This window comes from Nomascus leucogenys, chromosome 2 (assembly GCF_006542625.1).
Source record: "Nomascus leucogenys isolate Asia chromosome 2, Asia_NLE_v1, whole genome shotgun sequence".
In the NCBI taxonomy this organism is placed as follows: Eukaryota; Metazoa; Chordata; class Mammalia; order Primates; family Hylobatidae; genus Nomascus; species Nomascus leucogenys.
The window spans coordinates 154,236,059-154,255,114 of record NC_044382.1 but is presented as its reverse complement, the minus strand read 5'-3'; the positions used below and the strand labels follow the sequence as shown (position 1 = coordinate 154,255,114).

Genomic DNA, 19,056 nt, shown 5'->3' with positions numbered 1-19,056 from the left:
TTCCACACAGAACCGCACTCTATGCACTGGGAGTCTCACCAGTGGCCCTGGGAAGAGGAGCAGCCCCGGTCGCAGGGTGCCCCACCCGCTGGAGCCTGGACGCGGCGGCCCCCACTGTGGGACCTGCCCTGGACAATAGCAGCACTGCACAGAGCAAACACGGCCCCCGCAAACACACTGCAGAGGCAGCCCCGGACCAGGGCTTTCACCTGCAAGTGCTTTTCAAGACTAGACTTCACCTACATGTGCCTTTAAAAATAGTTACGTTTCTAAGCAAAGTTCACCTACAATGCTAGAAGACAAGCCTTTTAAAGACACAAAGTATAATTTACTCCACATCGAGGTTAGCAAGTACGGCGCCCAGAGCAAACCTGCTGGCTGCTTTTGTACAGCTGTGAGCTGAGAATGGCTTTTAAATGATTTTTAATGACAGAAAAAAATGCAAAAAAATATGTTGTGCCACATGACAATTCTAGGAACCTCCATCTTCAGTGAGCATCTACAGGCCTGCAGGCCCCCCACGTGCTGGCCTGTGACGACTCAAGGGCTGTGGTGAGCAGCTGTGATGAGACCAGGTGTGCCCCCCAAAGCTGAAAAACCATCCCCCCTGGCCCTTTACAGACAAGCCTGGCAACCCTGCCAGCCACCACTTGCGAGGGGACCAGCCTCGGGGACCAGCCTCGGGGGAATGGCCGAGCCATCAGAATGAACCTAAGGAGCGGTCGACCTTCTGCCTCGGGATTTTGTTGTCTCAAACAGATGCTATACACGAAGGAATATGGCCAGAGTCAGATGTCCTACTGGATTCTGGGGTTTCTTTACCCGACAGCCCCTACTGCAAAGGCCCTCTGAGTCCAGGTGTCAGAGGCCAGCCCGACATGGTCCCAGGGATTAATTCACTGTGCAGCTGGCCCTTGAACACCACAAGGGTTAGAGGCACTGACCCCTTGTGCAGCTGAAGTCATGTACAGCCTTTCACTCCCCAAAACTTTACTAATAGCCTGATGACCAGTGGCCCTACCGATAGCAGTCAATTAGCAGGTATTTTGTGTGCTGTGTGTACCATCACCTGTATTCCTCTAATAGAGTAAGCGAGGGAAAACGTGGTACAGGCGAGAGGAAATATGGCTGCTATTCAATAAGCGGAAGTGGATCTTTATTAAGGGAAGTGGATCGTCATCCAGGCCTTCGTCCTCACCGTCCGCATGCTGACTGGGGCTGGAGGGAAGAGGAGGAACAGGAGAGGCTGGCCTTGCTGTCTCAGGGCAGCAGAGGCAGGAGAGATAGAGGAAGTAGAAGAGGAGGCAGGCACACTCAGTATGATTTTTACTGAAAAAAATATCCACGTATAAGTGGATCCTCATGGTTCAAACCTGTGTTGTTCAAGGGTCAACTGTAGTCTTCTTACAGGGAACAAACGTTCGTCTTTTGGTGAGGGACAGAAAGAGCAGAGCGTTGTGAAGTGTGTGCATTGACATCAGAGCGCTGACAAAGGGGCTGCTTGCCCTGGGGTCCAGGTGCCATTTACAGATGAGAAAGTGAGACCTGGGCGGGGTTAGGAGCAGTTTAGGGGATGGGCTTCCATCACACAGCAGGTGGGGGCAGCGTCCATACAGGAAGCACCTGGGTCCCTGAGGCACTCTCCTGGGCCACCACCGTCCATGGTGGGGCAGCTCGATTACCCTCCGGCTCCCTCCAGCCTGCGGTTCTTCAAGAGGGAGTGGAGAGAGAAGGCAGGGACTCTGTGAGGGGAGGGCTCGGGCGTGGGTCTCCCCAAGTCCTTAGAAAATACAGCCTGTGGTTTTAAAACAGCATTCTAGTTTTTGATGAGCAAATGCCTTACATTTTTTTTAACAATGAATTTGTCAGTGGAAAAGAAGAAAAAGGCAGGTCAATGAGCTGAATGTCTGGCTTGCAAGAATTCCACCTTTCTGCTGACATGAAATAAACACGGAGAGTAGCTGGTGCACCGAGGAGGAGGAGCCGCCAGCACAGCTGCCCCTTCCCATGATCTTTACAGAGGCCCCGAGGTCCCGCAGCGACAGCACGCCATTCAGAACCCAGCCCGACGATGAGAACACTGAGGTTTCTGGACTCTGTTTCACAAGATGGGGCAAGCCCACTGGAGCGCCCTCCATCTGGGCCTGGGGCTGGAGCTGGGCTGCTTGCAGGGACAGGGGGCTGGGCTGGGTGCAGGGACGGGGGTTAGGCCGGGTGCAGGGACAGGGGCAGGAAAGAGACAGCAACTCCCTGTCAGCCGCAGAGACTCTGGCTCAGACCACAAGGCTGGGGACAAGGGCGCCCAGGGAGGTGGAGCCCCTGGAGAGAGAACCTTCTTCCCAAGGAAGGAAGGGAGAGCAGACATTCCTGCCGATGTGCAAACCCACCAGTAACTTTTCAGTGATGCCTGGGAACAGACCGGGCAAGGCTGCACTTGCAAAGGGGGCTGGGGAGGAGTTCCGCACTCAGTTCCACCACGCGCCCAGGCAGTCACTCTGTCCTGGGTGGATCCGCAGCCACCCACGTTCCTGCCCCAGACCCCGGGATGGCGCCCACTGGAGGAGGCATGCAGCACCCGCACTGGTGGGCTCTTCTGTGAGGCCCTGCACTAACTGCATTTCCCACTCATCACAGCACAGGCACACTCCTGGCCCCAAGAAAGTTCCGGGAAAAATATCCTCAGGGCTGTCGCAGAGGTGTCTCAGGGCTGCGAATAAAGCAAGCTGCCTGAACCAGTGTTTCTCAACTATTCCCACCAGGCCGAGGCCTTGAAAACTCCTGACAGGCAGGAAATGGTCTGCGTGGCGCAGGGACTTGACTGGTAACTCCCAAGCGCCCGCCCACCTGCCTGCCCTCCACGACAGCACTGGGACCCTGGCGCATGCCCAAGGTTCGTGCCAACCAGGTGACCGCCAGGAAACCCAAGCCTGGGGCGAGCAGCAGAGGAGCACACGGCAAGCCCGCACCTCCTCCATCCCCAGCTCTCAGGAGCCTGTGCCACACAGCCGAAGCTCTGCAGCGGCCACAGGTGGGCCGAGTGCACGATGCTTTCCACTTCGGGCACCTCTGTCAGACACCCAGCTCTAAACTACGTGTGAAAACAGAAACGAAGTGCGTGGCCACAAGCAGAGCAATGCCACTCCAAGCACCTCCTCATCACACACGCGGCATGTCACGGACTGACGACAGTGGGGGGAGGGTGGGTCTGCTGGGGACGGAGGGAGCATTGACACAGTGGATGCTACGGGGAGGCCCTGTACAACGTGTAACTGCGGGAAGGCAAGGCTCAGCCGGGAGCATTGTCAGGGTCCCCTCATCTCAGGGTGTAACCATGCAGGAAGAATGGAGTGGGGAGATTGACAGGTTGGGTGGAGACCTGGGGTTTACCCGGGGGTGGAGCAGGGCGAGGTCAGTGAAAGGGCGGAGGACCAGGACTGAGGCAGCCGGCCGTCCAGGGCAGGGGTGGCCAGAGCATGGCAGGGTGAGCACCGTGGGGCGCGGGGGGTGGCGGGCACTGGGGAGCGGCTCTGAATGGGAGTGGCAGCACCTGACCCCCTTAGATTTGGAAATAGTGCCAAGGAAAAAAAAGGACTCTGCAACTCTGGCATAAAATACCCATAAAGTATCTCAAATCAGGTTTGAGCGGTAGCAGTGCAGCAGGTGGGGTGGGGCTGGCCGAGAGCTCCTCAGGAGCTCCGTCTTGCGGCGGGGGGGACACGCAGCAGGGTGCAGGGTCACAGCCTGGTTCCAGCTCGAGTCTCCTCCCTGAGGGAGGCCCCACGTGGCGTAGGTGGGAACCATGCAGCATGGGGCAAGACACCTGGGTGACACTGGCTGGGGGCCGAGAGGCCAAAAACTGTGATGCCCCACACCCAGCCCAGCGGCTCTGACCCCCTCAGCCCCATGAGACCAGCCACACAAGCCAGTCGGCCACTCCACTGGCATCAAAGCAAAGAACACACTGAGTGGCAGGTGGCACAGAGCTGCAAAGGGTCAAAGGTCAGCGGCTTCATTTTGCTCACACACCTGGGCCCTAGGACCCCGCCACGTGCTGTGTGTCTAACACCAATTAATAAAAAAGAGAGCGAGCGTGGATTCCTATAACTGGGTTTCCAGGCAAGGTCAAAACTCACCAAAATAATTTGCCTGGTACCTCCATCCAAAAATGTCTAGGCTGCTGTGGCAACGTGCCCCGGCCGACGGCTCTGACCTCTGCCCGGCAGAGTCACCCTGCCTCGCACAGCCACTGACAGCGCCGCTGCCTCCCCTCCACCCTGGAAGACCCTCGAGTCTCCCAAGGGAGTGCGAGAGGGAGCGGCGTTTTGAAGGCTGATGGCAAAGACACACAGGCAACGTAGGCAAGATTTGGCACCTTCCTGGGGGAAAAAAAAACTGAACAAAATGATTCAATGTTTTGAGTTTTTCAAGAATCTATCAACAGAAACTTCTAGTTTCCTCCTTGATTTCTGGGTTAGGATTCTCTCATTTCTGCCTCAAAACTACATTTTTCCAGGCAGTGTGGTTTTACTTTATGTGAACAACACAGCTCAGCTGAAAATAAACAGAATTTTAGGCAAAAGGAGCAGGAGGCACTTGTTTTTGGGAACAGAGGCCACAGTGTCAGACACCGAGTCGAAGCTGGGTTCCTTCGAGCTCCTTCTGAGGCGGCCAGGCCCCCAGCACCCAGCAATCCACAAGGCAGCAGCAGCGCCACAGAGAGAAACGACACCAAACTCCCAAGTTTCACTCAAAGTAAAATTACCGCCTGTTGGTAATGTCAGCCTCAGGGGTGAGGAATGTTCCCTGGACATTCACTTCCCGTTAATACATTTATTGGGCAGTTCGGTTCCACGTTCGTGAACCTCATCTCAGAGTCTAAAAGCTGTGCACCTGAGGGATCCCCTGGCAGGGGACCCCTTCATGAGGAAAGGCTCTTTCGAGCCCTTGGTGCTCTAAGGAACGTGTCTGGGAGAAGCCCCATCTGCCCCGAGGCCGCCTCGCATGGTCACAGCTCACCCTGCACCTGCCGCAGTAGTGGGACGGCAGAGGCTGCCCGGACGCTATCCCAGGCTTGTAAAAGCCACAGGCGCAGGCGCACGCCCTCTCCCGTGCTCCCGTCCCCACCAAGAATCCTAAGCTGGGCAGTGGGCCCAGGAGGGACAGGAAGGAGGTGGAAGGCAAGCATGGCTGGGGTCCTCCCAGAGGGGAGCTGCTCCGCCGGGGACACCGTGGGGCTGGGATCCTGCGGGCCTCCCGGGATCAGGGTGCCCTTCCACACTCGCTTTCTTTGTGCTCTACCCGAGCAAGCATGCAACCTGGTCCTGCCACCAGCCCAGTTCCCCTGAATAAAAACAAAAGCAGAGCCGGTCCCTGCTCTCCTCCCTCCTAGGTTGACCAGTTCAGCCTGAGGGAACCATCACCACTTGCGCCATCAATTTTCTGAACAAAAGATGGCGAGAAATTCTTCCCCCATTCCTGTTGTGTCTTCAGAAAGCACCTGCAAGCGCATCTCACCCCAGCTCGCTGTGCTAGGCAGAGCTACCCACCCCACAAAGACACCCAGGTCCCAATCCCTGGGCCCTGTTTAGGTGTTACTTTACATGGGCAAAGGGATCTCACAGATGTGGCTCAACTGATCACCCTCACATGGTGCGATGACCCTGGATGGCCAGGTAGGCCCAGCATCATCGCGGGGGTCTTTAAAAGCAGAGACTCCTCCCAGCCACAGAGGGTGGGAGAGATGGGATGTACAAAGGACTCACCTGGCCACTGCTGGCTTTGAAGACGGATGGGGCCAGGAGGCAGGGGATGCGGGTGGCCTCTAGAAGCTGGAAAAGGCAAGAAAACGAATTTTCCCCTGGAGCCTCCAGAAGGACCAACCCTGCCTTGCTTTCAGCCCACTGAGACCCAGGATGGGCTTCTGCCCTCCGGTAAAGCCACGGGGTCTGTGGTCATTTGTTACGGCAGCCACAGGAGCCTCCAGCCAGGTCCCCAAAGGGCTCTTTATTAAAACATCAAATTCCCAAACAGCAAAAACAACAGAAACAAAAGGCCTGGCAGTCCGTGCCTTCAGGGCAGGCTGGCAGCTGCAGGGAGAGCAACCACTTTTTTCCATTGAAAGAGTTTGCACTGTAGGAGTTTTTAAGAGCCAACACAAAAATTGGAGGAGGAAAAAAACTGAAATGTCCTCTATAACTCGTGTTCCCCTGGTGGCCACTGGGCTCTAGCCGCCTCCCAGGGCCTCCTGACAGCCTGAAGGTCAAGGCCCTCAGAAGCTGAGGGGTCCTGGCTGTCTCCTATCCCAGCCGGAGGAGCGCCCTGCGGGCAAGAGAGGCAGCACCCCCAACTGCATGAAGGCACCAGGCTCCCATCTGGCACTGCCAGCCATGAGAGCTCCACGGGAATCTCGTGTCTGGCAAAAACATTGTTGTTTTTTAAGCGAGGAAGGCATGTCCAGGAGGGGTCCCCAGGCCTCCTTGGTGAGTGCCACGTGGTGCCACACAGGCGCCCAGCCTGGCGATGCCCTCTCCTCGGCAAACCCTCGGCCAACCCAATTCCGGCCTGGACACCTGGCCGCATCCTGGGAGCATCTGTCCATGGGAGGCAGGTGGGTTATTTTGCTCATTCAAGGCCCACTCGTTTCTTGAACCCTAAGTGAATGCGCACATCTGTCCTCCAAATAAAAGCCACTCTCCCAGCTCCATGATGCCACCACTGCTTCCAAGGGTGCTAAGGGAGATGAAGCCACTGTCCCTGGCCACAGGGGACCACAGGGCAAGGGTGCAAGGGACGCACAGGGTGCTGGGAGCGCCGCCACGGAGGCAGGCCCCGCTGTGGACGCACACCTGCCTCCCCATCCACCGCCTCGCTGTCCACCCCCCTCCACTCTCCCCCTGCTCCCCTGCGCCTCTCAGGCCCCCGACACCTCCTGCCCCAGCCTCACGCTCTGCTGTCTCTGAAGAGAGCCCCCGACCCTGGTCCCCCAGCGCCGGTGCCTGCTTGTGGTTGGCCCCCACGAAAACACGAGTTCCAGGGCAGCAACAAGGTCTGTGCCTTTGTTCCCCACAAAAGCCCCGGTACCTCTTTCTTCGAATCTTAAGTGTACATTAAGTGTTTCGCTCATTTCTGAAAAACTTATCCAAACAAAATCAATGTAGAAACATTTGAAAGTCATGACTTTTCAAATGAACTCCCAGTTGAGAACATTTTCTACTTTTATTTTCATTCACCACTTGGGTATGCCTACCTTCATGGTTATTGTAAAGCTGCAAAGTTAGATTCTGAGGTTTCTGACATTGTAATTCTTCCAACGCAATGAGCTGCATAGATTGTGTGAAAAGTCGTGTCACTGGCAATGATGGCAGGAACAATATCACTGTCAGGATGCCATGACGTGCCTTCCACAGCCAGAGGAGGGCAGAACCCTCTTGGAAATCAGCAACATGGTTTCCCAAGTCTCATTAAGAAAAGCTGTGATCTGATCTTAAACTCATCTGGTCAAGGGATCTTTTAAAATGTAAAATGATTACAAAATCATCACAGGAGCTTGTGCACAGAAGGCGAGATCAGAAATGACCAGCGGTCACCCCACGGACGGGCTGAGAGTCGAGACTGGGAGGGGACTCACTTTCTCTAAGGACCTGGTGGACTGTTTCATATTTTTGCCATATGTGCATTTCATAATGAAACACTGAATTCCTATTAACTAACCAAGGATGCTGAGCCAGGCCACGTGGAAGGGCAGGGACGGGCACAACAACACAACTCCTTCTGGGACCAGCTCTCAGGCCAGGGCAGAAAGGGTCCACAGCGGGGAGGGCAGGGCCGAGAGGCGAAAGCCGAGGCACTGGGCCTAGAAATAAGGGAACCGGGATCAGCAGATCCCGCAAGGGCAACGCCGTGAAACACACAGAAATGAAGGCACAGCGTGCTCTGAGAACAGTCACATAGAAGGCCGCGGTGCAACCTTCACTTGGCTGGGCTGCTGCAGGCTGAGGGCACCTCCATGCACTGCGCAGCCTCTTAAAACACATGGGAGGCTGAGATATAGTTTGTTGATTTGGACTTGATTTTAAATTGGTAATGAGTAAAACTCAGGGGTCAGCTCTTAAATGTGAAGCAGCAAAAATGAGGTCATGCCCGGGTCCCTACAGAGTGCTGCATGCCCCAAGATGAGCACCCTGGGATCCGTGCAGTTGATCCTGCTGCCGGTAGGATGGGGCCCTACGATGAAAGGACCCCCAAGTCTGATGCAGGCCTTCAGGGGTAGAGCAGGCTGGGCCGAATTCCCACTTAGTAGTGCCCAACAATGAATGTTCAATCCCTTCTTTCCTCTCCCTGCCAGCTTTATGTCTGGAGCAGGGCCCCAGTCTCAGGCATTTCCAAACCAGCTCTGGAATACAGAAGCTGCTCACTGGAACGGACGGTGTCCTGGCTCCCAGGCTCCAGGGACGCTGGCCTGCGGCTAAACTTGAAGCAGACTTCCCAAAGGGCAGCACTGCATCATCTCAAGAGAGGCTGTTGGTTGGGGACAGGGCTGGAGACACGTGCTACTTTCCCAGCTCCATTCAGAGGGTTTTCCCCTGAACGTTTTTGAAACAGAGCCAGTTGTTTTCAGATAAAAGAAAGCAGCAGAAGGTAGAAATGGGAGCAGCCTACCGAGGGAACCCCGGCCTAAAAGCACTGCATTTTGAGCACACACATCTGGTTTCCTCTATCTACTGAGAATGCAGAAATTCTGTGTAATGCCCAACTGAGATCATGCTAAACTGGTGTAAATCTAAGGGCAATGCAAGAAGCCCAAGGACTTCTCAGTACTATTTAGATACAAAATCCTGAATCTAACCAAGAATCCACTCAGATGCAATGCAAAACCAAACAAAAGAACCCCACCCCCATGCATTTAAAAGACACACTCTGAACACTGCTGAAGTGTGTGGACAGAAGCGAGCATGGAACCACTCATCCACAGGTGTGCTGGAAAAGCCAGGAAGTCCTTTGTTTTTGTCATTTAGCTTTGAATCCAACTTGTTAAGGTATGAGGGCTGAGACTGTAACCAAGGTGCCTTTTAAAATCTGGATGTTCACTTCAAAGTAGCTTCCTCATACTAGAAAAATGAGGTGCTCAGGCTGGGCGCGGTGGCTCACGCCTGTAATCCCAGCACTTTGGGAGGCCGAGGCGGGCTGGTCACTTGAGGTTGGGAGATCAGCGTGACCAACATGGAGAAACCCCGTCTCCCCTAAAAATACAAAATTAGCCAGGCGTGGTGGTGCATGCCTGTAATCCCAGCTACTGAGGAGGCCGAGGCAGGAGAATTGCTTGAACCCGGGAGGTGGAGGTTGCGGTGAGCCGAGATCGTGCCATTGCACTCCAGCCTGGGCAACAAGAGCAAAAACTCCGTCTCAAAAAAAAAGAAAAATGAGGTGCTCAGAGAAAGAGGCTCATCCCAGTGATGCCCCCAACTGGCCTAAAATCTGTCTCCTACGTTCCTACAAGAAATGCCAAAAGGCCACATCATCATTCTTAAGCCTTTAAACCCACTGATGGGAATACTGACATGTGTCCTTAAATTCCATTTCTAATGCTTTTCACAAACCAAATCACCCATTAGTGGATGGTCAGAAACAGAGCACACACGGCAGGCCAGCGGAGGCAAATGTAGAAACCTGCTTCTCCTGGAGAACAAGAAACAGCACACAGAAGCTTCTTGCAGACCTCAGGGTTTAAGTCAACTGATCCAACGTTTTAGAAAATCGTCCTTCAGGCCAAAAAGGCTAAATTTCAGAGCTAACAGGCTAAGAGCTATAAGCCAGATTTACAGCCCAGAGCGATGGCAAGATGCCCCAGGGGACCCCACATTCACACAAAGGTGCCTTGTGGCAAGCGGTAGGCACAGCAGTCTCCGTGATGCTCTGCGGCTGGCTCCAGCGTTTCAGCATGAACCTCAGTCAGGCACAGCCTCGGGAGAAGGCAAAACAAAGGCTAAAAACTCGAAGGAAGGAAGTGGAGGCCTGCGGGTGCTTGCCGCCCACCCCACCCTTCCAGCAGGACGGCGCTCCTGGGAGTGACCTTAACCGTGTGTGTGTCTTGGGGTCTTCTGACTGACTGGGGCAGGGTGGGGGACGTTTAAGAACACAACCAAAGTCACCCAGAGGCCTGTGGCGCTCCCCATGGACCACAGGCCTCTGGCTTCTGGATGGCGAGAGGGAGGGTGGGCCGGCAGGGGATGAGGAAGAGTGGGAAGAAAATAAGGATGTATCTGCATGACACGTGCACAAGCCTGCCATCACCGTGGCACTGCTCAGGCATCCCCAGGAAAGGGAGAGGGGCAGGTCGGGGAGCCCAGCCAGGCTGCCATCCAGTTTCACACCTTGAGGGGCTGAGATGCCAGCCCAGAGCTGACGGTGAGAAGAGCCTCCCCCACACCCCCCTGCAGAAAGAGGCCACCTCCACGTGCCTCCACGCACCCTCCAGATGGCACCGTTCTCGTGGCTCTGGTCATTTCTTTAACTTGGAAAACTTACTGTATGGCACAAAAAATACGTTTGAAGCCACCATGATAGGGCAAAAGAACAAACTTCTAAAAACACGTGATCCAACGTTCCCACTAAACTAACTTCAGTCGGAAGCCTCCGCACAGGATCACTCGCGTGTCCAACGTCAGCTGATCTCCCTCCTAATCGTATGGAAAAACGTGGCTTTTAAACAGAAGGTGGGCCAGCCTTCCCAATCTCAGCCCCACACTGACCATCCGAGTGGAGGAGTGACAAGCAGGCCACGCCAGGCTGAGGAGACCCAGAGAGATCCCTCGTCAGGTGGGCTCTGCCTGGAGGGCAACGCACGGCAGTCTCTGCACACACTTCAAACTATGTTATGCTTAGAAACATACGGCCTTGCCACTCGTGCCGACAGGTGGTTGCTATGCGCTGGTGGCGAAGAGCACCTTTGTACACTTCTCACACAAGCCGCTCACACTTTGGCACCTTCGGCCACAGCAGAGCACCCCTCACTTGGGTAAGTCAGAGCACCTGCCATTTTCAGAGGAAGGCGCAGAGATGGACAGCTGCGCCAAGCCAGTCTCACCATACACTACACAGAGAACCCCACCATGTGCCAACCTCAGCCCTCCTGGGGTGTGTGTGTGCAGGTCTGGAGCCTGAATGTGAGCCTTCCCCACCAGGCTGTGGCTCCAGGTGACTCCACCCCAATGCCGGGTCTCAAGTGCATCTGACCTAGGCGCATTCAGCGGGGTGTCCATGACTGTGAGGTCTCACACAGGCAGCAGAGGAGGGGGCCTGGCGTGTGTCACGTCCGACAGTGCAGCTGGTAGGGCCCTGACAGGACGCGAGGAGTAGCACACATCTCCGTCGGGAAGCCCCAAAGCACCCAGAACCCCACCAAACTCACATCTTCCTGCAAAAAGCTTCATCTGTGGTGTTGAGCCAGGGCTCGGCACACGCCTGCAGGAATGTGGGGCCAAGGCGAGGCGGTGGCCATCATTCTGCCAAAGATGGTATGGCGATGGGGAGGGTCCTGTGGCCTGAACCGTGTCCCTTAAAAAGCAACTCTCAATGACCTCTGGTACCTGTGAACTTGGGCTTAATTGAAAACAGGGTCTTTGCAAATTTAAGTAAAAGTGAGGCCACACTGGGCTCAGGTGGGTCCTAACCCAGTGACAGGGGCCTTATGAAAAGAAGCAGATTTGAACACAGAGAAGCAGAGGAGGGGTAGAGATTGGAACAGTGTGGCATCAAGCCCAGGAACAGCAAGCACTGCCGAGAAGGGAAGGCAGTTCCCCCTCTCCACACCTTCACACACCTCCCCGCTGCCCCACCCCACCTCCCACCCCGCCCTTACAGCACAGCCTCCAGGAGCATCCAGACTCTTCTCAAGGTCATGCCCCGCCACCAGCAGGAGCATGGTCCTCAGCACTGCGGTACAGGGGTTCCGACCAGGCAACATCCCTGATACACACCGGGCGTGAGGGACACCACTGGAGGAGCAGCTGCCGAAAGCAGGAGCAGCAGCTCAGGGGCCGACCAGGAGGCAGAAGGAAAAGCCGGCAGGGGCCCCTTTATGGGCTTTTCGTTGATCTCACTTTGGGAGTCAACGTAAACAATGCCCTGAATGTTATAAATAAGAGATTATCTACACATGAAAGTAATTCTAGGTTACTTTTCTACCCTTGATGCATATTTTATGTGCAGAGCCAATTATGCAATGCAGCCAAGAGCAGCCATGTGTCCAAGTTGCTTCTTAATTACAACCTCCCAGTCCCATGGTCTCAGATACCACAGGCTCCCTGCAAACCCCGGGGCAGGACACACACGTTTCATCTGGGGCTGTGACTCCTTAGAGAAAATGGAAAGAACGATGGTGGTGGGTTTTATTAAACCTTTGCCAAGTTCCCCTGTACTGCCTGTGTGAGAGGAACAGCCCGTCCGGTGGTCGGAGTGAAGAGGAATCCCCCGAAGCTCTGGTCTGCGGATCAGAAATGGCCCCTGTGCTTGAGTCACTTAGGAAGCCACAGCACTGCCGTGGAGCTGGGCCCTGCTGCGGACCAAGCCCCATTTTTACACCTAAGGCCTTACAGGGCCCAGGAGGGAGATCAGTCAACGAAGGCGCCTGACATTAGCACGTCGCGGCCCTGCCCGCCGTCCTCCTCGGGCCCACCCGCGTGAAACCCAACTAATTGCAAGCTCCCGTTTGAGGAAGAAAGGGATCTTTGTTCGCACTGTCCTTCAGTTTCCCAAAGGCCAGTGAGTCAAAAAACATCAGCTTCTCCACCAGGCACCTCAACACACTTTAGCACCAGCTTTAACGTTTCAACCAGGCACCTGCACAGTCCTGCATCTACAATCTCTAGATGAAAGACTCCTCCTAAATACACAATGAATTTAACAGCCACTCAGCGGTTCACTCTCAGAGTGAAAAAAAGGTAGGAAATTATATTACGCTTGAACCCTTTCTTACCGTGTAACTCCGCCGCTTCACAGTTTAAGGGGACAGGACTGTGACTTCAATCAGGCTCGCTGGCCCACACCGAGCCTTGGTGCCTGGCTTGTCGGAACACAGGCGGCCACTCGCTGCCCCGCACCGCACTGTCCGGAAAGCGCTCGCTGCATGCCCTGCACCTCCTCACTGCGGGCATCTGGCCAGCATCACTCGCCCTGGAGTCCAGGGTGCAGAGACAGGGCTAGCTCGAGTCACTGCAGGCCCCGCCCCCGCCCAGATGGCCCCGCCATCTCCTTACTTGTCAGAAGTCAGACTGTCTCGCACAGTGCCGCAACTTCCCTTCTGGGATGTAAGAACCAGGACCCAAACACTGCCAACATGAAGGGTGTGAAGAACATTCTTCCAATTTTACACAATGTGGGCCAGTCAGAGTGCCTGCATTTTGCACGAGGGAAAAGCTGGGGCCTAAACAAAATCAGCATGAAGAGACCTGAGGGGTGTTTTCCACTCCTCGTTTCTTGACTCTGGCAAGGTGAACATGTGGAGGGGACCGCAAGAGTCTCCAGGGCATCCCCCTGGAGAAGGCTCACCTCCAGCCACCATCCTTCCTCTGGAGGCCAGGAATCCTGGTGCAGCAGCAACGCCCAGGTTTCCTTTCGCCAGCAGCTACGCTGGTAGCCTTCCAGAAGATAATTCTTGGGGCAAAACAGTCCTACACATCCATTAGCTGCTCCGCACAGAGGCACCCAAAGCAAGAGGCGTGCTGGGTGAGCTCCTGGTAGCTGGCCTGTACCCCACATTGAAGCGTCCCATGCCAGCTGTGTCAAGTCGCTCCCTCCCCCAACGCGGCAGGCCTGCCCACCAGAAAAGGCAGACACGGCTCAACAACGGCAACAGAAAAGTCTCAGAACACCCAAAGAATCACCAAAACTCCCTTATTCAGAAAAAGTTCTCACATTTGGATCCTACCAAAAGAATATGTAAAATTATTCAGAAGTCACACTTTTTCTGCTTATTGAGTTACAGAGTTTTAAATCAGTACTGTTCTATATGTTTTCATGATTAAAGATTTGGTGAACATAAGCCGTAGTTTTAAATGGCTCAAACCAGAGTATTCCCAAATGTTTTCAATGTGTGCATCATATAACTAACTGCTGACGTGCAACAGTCCCCATTGTATTCATTCACTCAGTGATCACTCGGTGTTGCTAACTATACTACACTGGGTATGACAGGTAATAGAAATGAATAACATTTGAGTTTTACATTATTTAAACTCTTTTACTTAACCTTTTAAATACATATTTGAAAATGGTAAAATTGATCAAAAACAATCTTCAAATCATCAGGCCTGCCACCACTGTCTGACATCACAGAGTGTGATGCGGGGCTAAACAAAAGGGCCAGGAGTGCAGGGGCCAGCGTGAAGCGTGGCCAGAGCAGTGGGAGTGTCTCAGGGGTTGTGATAAAGACACTTCAGCTTCAGCTAACAGTGAGCCCTTCGAAGGCACCATTGTTTCAACTGAGTAAAACACTGAAAATGTACATTTCAGTCATCATTTCATCTAAGTTCTCTCTCTAAAAAAAAAAAAGAGAGAGAGAGAATACGCTACCCAGCCAAACACTTTGTCCAGCTTGTCCTGGGCCCTTGCCTGACTTAAAGATTCTTCTGTGCTGCAACCACAGACAGTGTCCCAAGAAATTCAACAGGACAAAAATGATAGCCCTCAAAATAGTCCACCTATTTTACTGACTAGTCATCACTCAAGCCTGAAACTACCTTCCTTGCTGCTTGCCAAAACAGACAAAGAAGCAAAGGAGCAGAGAGTCCTTGGAGTTCCACAGCCACTCCACACTCTCAGAACACTCTGCTACATACGGCAAGCCTGTTAGGGGACACAAGGACCCCTCCAGTGTCAGAGCCACAGGCAGGAGACACCAAGGCCTCCCTTTGTAAGTCAGGGCCCCATCTCCCCAGACAGGGCAAGGAACCTGAAGAGCCAGCTGTCCAGGTGGGCCTGAGCCCCTCAACAAGGCAGCAGGAGGCATACAGGCAGCTCCACACCTTTCCCAGGGGGTTCCTTGGGACTAGTCAACACCAAACTCACTCCACTTCTGACCTTTTATGGTTTAAATTACATTTTCCACCATTTCTGGTAGAGAAGGCTTTTCCATAAGAGATTAATTCCCTGAACCACTGAGAGTCTCCAAGATTTCTGCTTGTGTTTTGGCATATAATGCAGGAATATATTTTCTTGATGGGAGCATTTTTATTAAAAGTGACACAGGGTGTGTGTCTAGGAAGGTGAAATGATCCTCCCTCTGTGACAAACCATTCAGAGTGGCCTAAAGCCTCCTGGAAATACAAGAGGCCATTTTTCAGCTATAGATAAAGACACCCTGCACACACACACTCCTTCTCCTTACTCTCTCCAAAAAAATCCTACACGTAAAACGTTGGACATTTCCCATGTTTCTAATCTTTTTCCCAGCTGGGTCTAGAAGGCCTTATTTCATGGAAAAAGATTCTGAAGGCCTCTGAAACTTACACTTAAGCAAAGTATCAGCAGGAATACAAATGCCAAAGATGGGAGAGAAGCTGAAAAGCTTCAAGGTCACCAAGCCTGCTGTCAGCTGAACCCTGATCAAGTCATTGCACATGTGCACAGTGGGAAAGCCCTGAATCTGTCACTGCTTTGCTTAACTTTACTAAATACACATGCGTCATGTGTACATACACATATTCAATTATTCAGGGGTGTGTGTGGGGAGGGGGTGGGTGGGTGTATGCATTAGAGATGGGTTTACCAGAACATACACAAAATACCTCCTAGCTTTTCCAGTGATTTCACATTGTTTAGCCTACAAACATATATAAGCTTTGTTCGTGCACATCTTAGGTAACGTTAGCTACAGCTGTTTAAAAAAAAAGGGGCAAAAAACGGCAAAAAAAAAAACTATTAAAATACACACGTATTAGAAACAGTACTAAATCATTTCATCATTCATGATCTAAGCAGCATGATTAATACTCAAGCCTTGAAATGTTTCCCACGTGACTGAAAATCTTCCAAATATAGAGAAAGAACTGACCCAGATTTAAACATCTCAATAGATATAATATCCCCTAGGAACAGAGTTCGGTACTAACCGTTCAAAACATACTACACGTTGGATTCAACCTGCAGAATCCAAATTCAACACTGTGAAGGCTTTACCCTGAAGCAACACTGAGGACCTTCCATTTCTATCACACCTAAGCTACACTACTCAAGGCCTACATAGTAAGGACAGAAGCCACGCCCACTGACCCTCCATAAACATTCCTATGAGCTGGGCAAAGGAAGCAGTGTCATTTCAGTGTCGACAGGAAGAGGGTGAGAGGCCAATAAGTAGACAGATTAGAAAACAACTCAGGATAACCAGGAAATTCACTGGACCCCTTGACGGTGCTGGTGCTCATGCTGTTGATGGCTGTGATAGCACTGGGAGTGGTGGTGGTGGCGGAGGTAAGGGCAACGGAGAGGGTGACAGGGACAATGGTGGTGGAGGTCATGCTTGTGATAGATGTGTTGTTGCTGGTAGTGGTGGTGAGGATGAGGGACATAATAGTGGTGGAGGTGGTGGTGGTAGTGTTTGTTAAGGTGGTTGTGTTGGTGACGATGATGCAGATAGCAGACGTGGTGGTGGTAGTGGTTGTGTTGGTGATGATGATGATGGAGATGACAGTAGAGGTGGTGGTGGTAGTGGTTATTAAGGTGGTTGCACTGCTGATGATGATGACAGTGGTGGAGGTGGTGGTAGTGTTTGTCAGGGTGGTTGTTGATGATGATGATGATGATGGAGATGATGGTGGAGGTGGAGGTGGTTGTGTTGGTGATGGTGATGATGGAGATGACAGTGGTAGAGGTGGTGGTGGTGGTAAAGGTGGTTGTGTTGGTGATGGTGATGATAGTGAAGGAGGTAGGGGTGGGAGTGGCTGTTAGGGTGGTTGTGTTGGTGATGCTGATACGATGATGGAGATGATAGTAGTAGAGGTAGTGGTGGTAGTTTTTGTTAAGGTGGTTGTGGCTGTGTTGGTGATGATGATGGAGATGATAGTGGTGGAGGTGGTGATGGTAGTGGTTAAGGTGGTTGTGTTGGTGATGATGGAGATGATAGTGAAGGAAGTGGTGGTGGTAGTGACTCTTAGGGTGGTTGTGTTGGTGATAATGATGGAGATGACAGTGGTGAAGGTGGTAGTGGTAGTGGTTGTTAAGGTGGTTATGTTAGTGATGATGATGGAGATGATAATGGTAATGGTGGTGGTGGTAGTGGTTAGGGTGGTTGGGTTGGTGATGATGATGGAGATGACAGTGGTCGAGGTGGTGGTGATAGCAGTTGTTAGGGTGGTTGTGATGATGGTGGCAATTATGATAATGGTGAGGATGATGGAGGTGGTAGAGGTGGTTGTGTTGGCAGTGGTAGTAGGTGGAGGTGATGATGATGGTGGAGCTCTGGGGGATCTGTAGGCAATGTTCAGGAATCATGAGAGTTGAGTTCTCGATGTATCCCTGACTTTAACTCCTTGAACGGTCCTGGAAAAGCTCCTGTCTACTGTCTTCATCTCCAAAATAAGAATAGCACTCAACCTAGTCACCAAACTTAATCTCATTTCTCTTCAGAAATGCAAGACAGGTGAAGATACAGGAGAAAGCAAGTCTCTAACTTCAGAGAGGGGCCCCTGAGCTAATGCAGGTAGAGCGCTAGCTTGCAACAATGCTTTAGAAGGTGTATTTCAGCTTTCTAAGGATGAATTGGATATGCCAGGGAATGTCCATACGCTGCATTTGGGCTGAAGTGACCTCTGATGATCTTTCTTGTGTTTTGTTTTGATTTTCTTTAGTAACAATTTAGTAGTAACTACAACAACAAACACACCAGCACGTGTCCAGGAATGCGTGCCTGTCCTTGGCTGTTAGAGTGCCCAGTGAGAGGAACTCCAGATACAGTGGTCCAAGAGGTATTTGAGGTCAGCTAGTAGCAGCTACCAATTCCAGAAACATACTGATTTGGAGTATTATTTCTTGGTCATGTGAGGAAATGTTTAGGTCTTCACTTTATTTTCTTAAACTCCTCAAATAAATGAGATGAATGGAATGCAAATGATACCTCAGAAATTGTATAAATCTGGATTTTTAAAATCTAGACTTTTTAATACAGGAAAGAAAGCTCTAAGTCTATTTAACAATTATTATTTAATGATGCATCATTATAAAAATGTACTTATCATCAGCCGAGCTGTCCCCAACAAAGCACATAGTTAATAAATCAAGAGAAATCCTGAATTTCTCTATGCAGATTTTTATGTCAGGTGGATGGGCTGCTGTCTTCCTGAGATCACAACACTGGAGCTCACAGACCAGCCCCACAACCTGCAACTGTGGTAGGGAAAGGCACCCCTGAGAGAGGGAAGCGTGGCTCACCGAATCCATATCTACGTGGGAACACATCGCGCTCAGCACTGCAGCAGTGCCTGGGAATGGCCGCGCTTCCCGTGTGCCTACCACGCATGGGGCACCGAGGCTGAGCCCGAAGGAGGCATGGGCTCCTGCAAAGCCCATGCTTCCTACAAGCTCGCTGTGTGCTGGGCACGGGTCCTGCCCTTAAGGGGCTCCACACCTACACATGCAGGGCAGCGACAGGCCCTGAAAGGTGCCGTACCCCTCCCACGCCCTGCAGGCCGCCCCACACCTGAATCTTTTCAAATTCAAGATTCTGGCATGGACATTTTGGCCCATCCGTGAAGGGAAGCGCAGTTTCCAGAGGTTCGAGGGGTCTGCGGCCTCAGCCCTAAACCACTGGGGAGCCCCCATCCTGGAGCCTTGATCTCATGCTGTGAGGCCCACCACTACACGGGGAGGGACCAGGGTGCTGCGGCCAACAGCTTGGCTGTGGCAGCAAGAGATCACGGGAGAAGAGTGACTGCGCAGCTGGCTATGCAGGCCAACACCCTCGTGTTTAGCGTTCTACAGAGCTCTGGGATGTCTGCAACCTACCAGCAAGCACATGAGAAACAAGCAGGTTGGGTGTGGGGGCTCACACCCATAATCCCAGCACTT

General features: G+C 52.6%; 1 protein-coding gene across 22 annotated transcripts in view; it reads right to left on the bottom strand.

The window, feature by feature from the left end:
* BANP (BTG3 associated nuclear protein) overlaps positions 1–19,056 on the bottom strand; it is a 121,724-nt gene that overhangs the window by 6,008 nt on the left and 96,660 nt on the right. For 17 of the 22 annotated variants that reach the window (XM_030820075.1, XM_030820051.1, XM_030820032.1 and 14 more), the window contains one exon: positions 5,763–5,828. The exons of the other annotated variants lie outside the window; for them this stretch is intronic. In XM_030820075.1, coding sequence (XP_030675935.1) covers positions 5,763–5,828 — 66 coding nt within the window. The remainder of the gene's footprint in view (positions 1–5,762; positions 5,829–19,056) is intronic. 22 annotated transcript variants of the gene reach the window in all.